Source organism: Tupaia chinensis, unplaced genomic scaffold, assembly GCF_000334495.1.
Source record: "Tupaia chinensis unplaced genomic scaffold, TupChi_1.0 Scaffold000078_1, whole genome shotgun sequence".
Taxonomy (NCBI): Eukaryota; Metazoa; Chordata; class Mammalia; order Scandentia; family Tupaiidae; genus Tupaia; species Tupaia belangeri.
The window spans coordinates 6,302,976-6,310,591 of NW_006159539.1; the positions used below are offsets into that span (position 1 = coordinate 6,302,976).

Here is a 7,616-nt window from a genome sequence, read left to right on the forward strand (position 1 = left end):
CCCGAGGTCACATGGCCTGTGCCCAATGGAAGGGGATGCTTGTTGCTGTTCTGATTTTGAGTTAACTCAGGGATTTTCCTTTTGGTAGGTTCAGCTATAGATTCATTTTTAAAAAATTTTATTACCTTTTTGTGGTAGAAAGAGAGACAGAGCAAGAGCATGCAATGTGAACATAAGCTCCTCACATGCCCTCTAAGCCACAAGGGCCAACATTCAAACTGCGCTCATGCATGTGGGATCTGGCCCTTTCACAGAGTATTAGACCACTGCACTGGGCTGGGCCTTTATTTAAAAAAGAAAAAATGTCCTTTATCCAGTATTTTTATATTTTGTAGTACTGACAGGAAACACGTATCTGGCCCGCTTTACTGACAAATTTCCTTGATTATTAATTTCATACTGCCAATCAAGAAACAACATCTTCCCGTTTTTCTGAGAACAGTACTCCCCAGATGAAGAGCAGACGTATCTCCCCTTCACAGCAGAGGCTGAAAAATGGCCTGTTAGAATATAGGAAGAAGGGAACCAGCAGTTAGCGTAATGGCAAATTGCTGGACTCCCATGTAGTCAACCACAGTTCAAGTCTCGGACCCATTGGCTTAAACTCACACTGGGTGTGTGTGCATGTGTGCCCAAGATCCCGAGAGGAGAATGGAGAAGGGATTGCGGCGTGGCCATACCCCCTGGGGGATGATTTCTCGCTTTCTGTCTCTCTGTCTCTCTCTTTCTGGCAAGCACACATGCCCTATAGCAAAAACTTCTCATTAATTAATTAATTAAAATAAAATAATCATTTTACAAGAAAGCATGCTAAAACCAGTCATTTAAAAAAGTCAAAATAGAGCCAGCTGGTAGTGTGGAAGTTGAGGAAGCTGTATCCCAAATGGCTGACTGCAGGGTTTGAATCCTGGGCCCAGGGGCTGGAGGAACACTCTGGGAACGTATGCATGCATGCCCAAAATTCCAAAAGGAGGGAGAAATGAAGGAAAAGGGACCCTCCTGGGGGGGAAGGGTGCTTTCTTACTTTCCCTCTCTGTCTCTCTTTAGGAAATGTATACATCCTATATCAAAACTTTAAAAAGAAAAAAAAAAGAAAAACAAAAAAAAGGCAAAACAGAGCACAGGTTAAGGCAGGCTGTGGATAAGCACTAGCTGTTCAGGAAAGCAAGTTGAGTGGGAGTTACTACAGAAATAGCTTTAAATCTGCCTAAGTAATCTTTAGAAATTTTTAAACATCAGCAACGTAACCATTTTGAATGACAGTTACTCAGAATTCTCAACATAATGACTGAAATGAGGTATCACGAGACTGGTCTCAGACGTGCTTCCTGGAGTCGGCGACAGTCACTCGTCTGTCTGAGTTGGTCAGAGTTGTTAACACGAGGCTCATCACCTCGGCCTTCTGGGGGGGGCTGAGTCTTCAGGCCCGTCACGTCTGACAACAGCAGTCTTCTCGACTTACAAACTATGACTGCTTTCTATGCATGAACCAACAAAACCTTGACATTTTGCTTTGGAGCAGAGATTTGTACATTATAACTTGTGGGCAAAATCTGGCCCATAGTCCATTTGGGTATGGCTCCTAACTAGGAATAGTTTTCACATATTAAATCTTTAAAAAAAAAAAAGCTTAATATTACATGACACATGAAAAGTTTATGAAATTCAAATTTCAGTGTCCATGAATGGCACGTTCTTGGAAGCCATATTGGCTTATGTATCACCTCAGGCCACTTGGGCACTGTGGCTGCAGATAGGGAGTTAAGACAGTCGTTACCTAGTCCTCTACAGAGAGAGGTGACCAACTCCGGCCTGAGAATATCCTACTAAAACCAGGAAAACCATGCCCAGTTAACTTAGCTTCTTCAAGCTCACGTCTCCTACGTGAGTCAGAAATAGTTCATGATAGAATGTCTCTGCACTAGAAGGTACCCCCTCCTCTTGGTAGGCATCGTGACTTAATGCTGGTAAATGGACAAAGGGTAAGCCAAAGTACCAGAACAAGAAACAGGCATGCATGCGCTTGAAAGGGAAGGCTGAGCATCTTCAGGCTTCCAGGTGATGGGCAGCTCCAATGTGGACACAGAACTCTGGAATAGGGAGTGGTTCCACGACAACCGAACAAAGAATCTGAATTTGGGGTTGAGACACTGACATGCCATATGCTATACTTCTAGCATATCTTTCTTCGATGTTGTTTAAAGAAAATACAAAAAGGGCTACTTCTCTGTGTAAGTGAGGGACAGCTGAGGGTGGGATGACCTGAAGCGAGGAAGGAGCTTGCCCGAGCCCAGCGCTCCACCGGCTGCCAGGAGGAAGCTCGTCACTTACTTGCACACGTGTAGGCGTCTTTGTTGGTGAAGGGCTTCATACACTGGCTACAGTTGATGGGACCCACCACAGGAATGGAGCTGAAAGCATGTCCGTTGACAAGCTTCTTGTCTTTCTCCTTCTCTTTAGAATCTTTTTCCTTCTCCTTAATTTTCTCTTTCTCTTTTTCCTTTTCCTGTCAAAGAAAAGAACCAACAATTTGTTGTACATGAGAAGGCCCACTCCTGACCTGGGCACACAGATGGCAGGTGGTCAAAAGTGGTTGGTGAGTGTTTTGGACAAAAGTAAGGAACAATAGGGGCCAGCAGGTGGCAGAGTGGTTAAGGTGCTGACTCCTACCTATGTGGCTGACCATGGTTCAAGTCCCAGACCCAGTGACTTGAAACTCACACCCGGTGCACATGGGCCCAAAATCCTAAAAGAAGAATCAAGGAGAAGGTACACTGGTATGGCCATTACCCCTGGGGGGTGACTTCTCACTTTCTGTTTCTCTGGCAAGCACACAGGCCCGATAGCAAAAATCTCTAGAGAAAAAAATAAATAATAACAATAATAATTTTTTTTAATGTAAGGAACAATGTTTTGCACAAAAATAGTTGTTAAGCTGTGAGCACACAAGACACATGAGAACAACTGTATGGAAGCTGGTCAGGCTGAAGAGGGCTGGCAGCTTCCTACTCAGTGGGTATTTACACTGACAGGCATGATGCCCAGGGACTAAGGCTAGCGGGCTGCTTCCGCTATGGGGAAAGGAGAAGTCTGCTCAGTAGCCGTGGCGCGGTGCACATGGGAAGGAGGCAGTGTACTGCTCCCAGCTGCAGGCCGGGAGCAGAAGGAAGCACAACGCCGGTTCTGGGCCCAGCTTTGGGAAGAGGACAGATGACCAGGGAGCACAGCGATCACACTAAGGCCCCTCTGTCACTGTCTCACGTCAGCTGTACACCCTGATGTACCGGGTACCTACATGCCTGCCCCCGCCCTTGCCAGAAATACCACATCTCACCCACATACACATTTCTAGCTTTTAGTAATCCAAATGTCAAGCCGTCTGGATATTAACTTTGGACCAATGTTCCAACCAGGAGCAGGAAGTGGATGAGAGGAGGAGGCCAGATTAATTATGCCGTGGTTAAGAATACAGACAGCTGGGGTGAGCAGATGGTGTTAACAGTTATGTCGCTGGACTCCCACATGGCTGACCGAGTCGTGGACCTGGTGGCTTGAAACTCACACGGGACATGTGTGTGTGCATGCCCAAAATCCCAATAGGAGAAGGGACTGTGGAGTGACCATTCCCAGGGAGTGATTTTTTGCTTTCTGCCTCTGTCTTTCTGGCAAATGCACATGCCCTATAGCAAAAACCTCTCTTAAGAAAAAAAAATTGAAAAAAATACAAACAATGGAGTGAAACCTGGGTTCGAATCTAGCCTTGACTATTAGTACTTACTGATGGTGTGACTTTGAGTAAATTATTTCTGAGCCTCAGTTCTCTCATTTGTAAAATGAGAGTTAGAATGAAAGGTCCCATCTCATACTTTTTTTTTTTTTGGAAGAATTAAGTGAGACAATACATGCAAAGCATTTAGCACAGTGTCTGCAACATGCCATTAGTGCACACAGTAACACTTAATGAAAGTTGTTAAAAAATCATGATTCCTAACATACTGAAATGAATTTCAGTAGTTTGTTACCTAACCCCACACAGAAATACTTGAAATGAGAAACAGTCATTTTTATTTTTTTAAAAAAGGTTTTGCTATAGGGCGTGTGCACTTGCCGGAGAGACAGAAAGCAAGAAATCACACACACACACACACACACACACACACACACACCCCAGAGTGAAGGGCCACACCACAATACCTTCTCCTCCATTCTCCTCTCGGGATTCTGGGCATGTTTGCTTACGGGCCCAGCGTGAACTTTAAACCGCCAGGTCCAAAACTCAAACCGTAGTCGACTACGTGGGAGTCCAGCAACGTAACCATTATGCCATGTGCTGGTCCCAAAGAACAGAAAATTTTAATTTGAGGAGGGAGAATTAAAAAAAAAAAAAAAAGGAGTGGCAAAAGGAAAATGGTACCGAGCACAGAGCAGATGATGGGGAACATGGAGACAGTGAGTGGAAGGACCTTTGCTCATCATTTCCCTGAAAAGCACCTTCTCTGTCCCCTCAAGACAGTTACCATAGGGTCACCTCTTTTAAGAAAATGGAGTCCCAGGGACAGGACATCCCGAGGCCTCTGCCCTAAGGCACAGCAAGGCAGGAGAAGCTGGAATGTGTGTCTAGTGCAGAGACAAGGCTCCCCAAGACCTGCCCTCTCAGCTCCTGGAGAAGGACCCTTCCTGTCCTGTGGCCTTCCCTGAGCTGTCAGAGTGGGCACAGGAAACCGACAGTCAAGCGCTCAGCCACTGCACCAGGGGCTTTGTACTGGCGGGGCTGACTGTGCTGAGCCCAGCGCGAAGCTCGGGGGACGCTGGCAAGGGACAGACGAAACGGGGTGGGGAGGGGACACTAGGCTAGCAGTCAGGAGCTCTGAGTACCAGAATACTCTGATGAGGTCATCTCGAGTACAATTCGAGAATGTCAGAAATGTTTTATAGACAGGCCAACCGAAAGCGAGGACTTTCATGTGACATCAAGCCTCAATCTAACAAGGGTTGTTATCAAAGTTTAAACAGTCATGAAGGGTACTGGGAAGGAATTTAAACCTTGAAGACCTGACACATACGGCTGAGTGCTAGATCCTTAACAAAAGGTCTACAGCAGGCAGCGTTTCTGGCGCACTCTCTCCTCCCGGGGCTAAGACCGTGGGGGTTAATGCTGCCCTCCACAGAACGTCCTCACAGGCACTGTCTGGCAGACTACCTGGCTGGCTAACCAGGAGCAACAAAATAACTGCCTTTAAGACCAACGGGATCACAAAGAACTCTCGGGTTGTTGGGAAAGTCTATGTTTTTCTATGCAAAAATGTGTCAGGACTTTTCTGCCGGCTCAGTACGGAAGTCACAGAGGGAGGAGTGTCACTTAATGCCACATACCACGGTTACAATCTAAAACAAAGCAATTGCTCGAGCGCGAGGGCCCCAAAGCTAGTGATCATAACGTGCCTCGCGTCTGCGATCAGTGCCCTCCATGCACAGCATTTCATCTGACTCCGTAACTGACGTGGGCGACGGTGGGCCTCATGCTTCCCATTTTATTGGGTCGTCGGGGAAGTCATGATGTGTGTTTTTCTGTGCAAAAGTGCATCAAGACTTTCCCAACGACCCAACACAACTGGGGTGACAAAGATAATAAACAAGAAGTGAAATTGTGAATGTTAACACACCGAGCACTGCGGTAAGCGATTACCTGCATTTTCTCACAACACACACACACTATTGGCTACCTGCATTTGTACATCTGGACACACTCAGGCTTGGAGATGTTGAACAATGCATTTGGGGCCACACCTCAGTAACAGCCACCAGCATTAAGATCCAACTTTGGCTGACTCAAGCTCGGCTCCTGTTCGCTGACTATCCCATCAAGAGCCAGACAGTTTACTGACTTGCAAACGCTGCACAGCAAAAGATCAACAGTCAAAAGTGGAACTCGGTCTTCTTTCTCTTCAGAACTCATACACTATGCTGCACTGTTCGCTAGATCTAGGATTCACGAGAAATCCTTTGCTAATGGGATACCCATAATGAAATCTAAGAGCCAAACTGCTATATTTTTTATCTAGAAAAAAAATAACAAGAGAGGAAAGAAAAAAAAAAGCTACTTCACTTTACAGAAAACAGGGAACTATACTGAGTGAAAATTAGTAACTGGTAGAGTACGTAAAACTCTAAGAAAACTGAAGTACATCAAGCTCTAAGGAAAATCAGTAATAAAATCTGAGCTTTTTCCAAATAGAATCTTCCTTTTAACTTAACTTTGCCTTAACGAGGTTTCTCCATGCATACAACATTAAGCTAAAAAGTATCTCATCATTTGCTTAAAAAATCTAAAGCATGCTCCAGGGGTTAAAAACATAGCAATTAGCTTACTCTCTCTTCAGCCTTGCAATGCTCTTCAATTCTGAATAAAAAATAAATAATTCCATCATCTGCAACAATCCAACCTCATTCTTCTAAGGACCAGAACAAAACAACATGAAAACAGTCGCCTCCACTCTCTCTTTCTGCGTTTATTAGAATTGAGCGCATTAAAGAGGTTAGGATCTTACCTCCCCATGTTTCGATCCTATGAATCTCACTGTTACGAGAGGTACTTCGTAAAACCGACCCCATTTTACTGACATGATTCAACCCCCATGCCCGGCAATGTGCTCTCACGGAAGGAGGGGCCCACGCCGGCAGGCAGAGCTCAGCAGCCTTGGGGCTGCCATCACCGAAACCATAAACGGAAGCCAGAGACTGGTTGAGAAAGGGAAGGAGGGAGGGCCAAGGCTGCTGGTTTCCTTAAAACAACCTTAACCATTTGAATGCTGCTGGTAAAGCCAGCTACCCCGGTTACAGATGACACTGGTAACTGAAGAAAACTCACTCCCCAAAATACAGCATGTGTAAATAGTACTTGAGGTGCAATATTGTGCCCCTGGCAAGAATGAAGACCAAGTTTTGAACACTACAAGTTAAGGAACATATCTACTGAAAAACACTCATTTTATTAAAAAGTAATGCATGTCCCAAGAAAGCATTCTATTTTTTTTTTGGAGAGGTTTTCGCTATAGGGCATGTGCGTTCGCGAGACAGACAGAGAGACATAGAGACAGAAAGCGAGAAATTACCCCCAAGAGGGGATGGTCACGCCGCAATCCCTTCTCCTCTATTCTCCTCTCGGGATCTTGGGCACACACGCACACGCGCCTGGCGTGAGTTTTAAGCCACCATGTCCGGGATGCAAACCGCGGTCGACTATGTGGGAGTCCAGCGACATAGCCATTACGCTAACTGCTGGTTCCCCCAAGAAAGCATTCTAGTGAAGTTCTCTGTGTGAAGAGGTAACTAGCTGTTTGGTGAAGTTTGACTTTTCCGGGTTTAATAATTGCCAAAAATGCTTCAACTGTGGACTGAGGAAACAAACGCAAACAGTATGTAAAAGAGAAGGGTGAGGGGCCAGCAGGTGGTCTGGTGGTTAAGGGCACTGGACTTCCATATGGCTGACTGTGGTTCAAGTCCTGGACCTGGCGGCTTTCTCTCCCTCTCTCACACACTCTGTCCCTTTCTGGGCAAATTAAAACAGATAAATAAATCAAGTTAAATAAAATAATAATTTTTTAAAAAGGGGCGGG

General features: G+C 45.5%; 1 protein-coding gene across 2 annotated transcripts in view; it reads right to left on the minus strand.

The window, feature by feature from the left end:
• AKAP13 (A-kinase anchoring protein 13) overlaps positions 1-7,616 on the minus strand; it is a 231,889-nt gene that overhangs the window by 47,838 nt on the left and 176,435 nt on the right. For both annotated transcript variants that reach the window (XM_006142666.3, XM_006142667.3), the window contains one exon: positions 2,332-2,506. In XM_006142666.3, the coding sequence (XP_006142728.1) occupies positions 2,332-2,506 (175 nt within the window). The remainder of the gene's footprint in view (positions 1-2,331; positions 2,507-7,616) is intronic.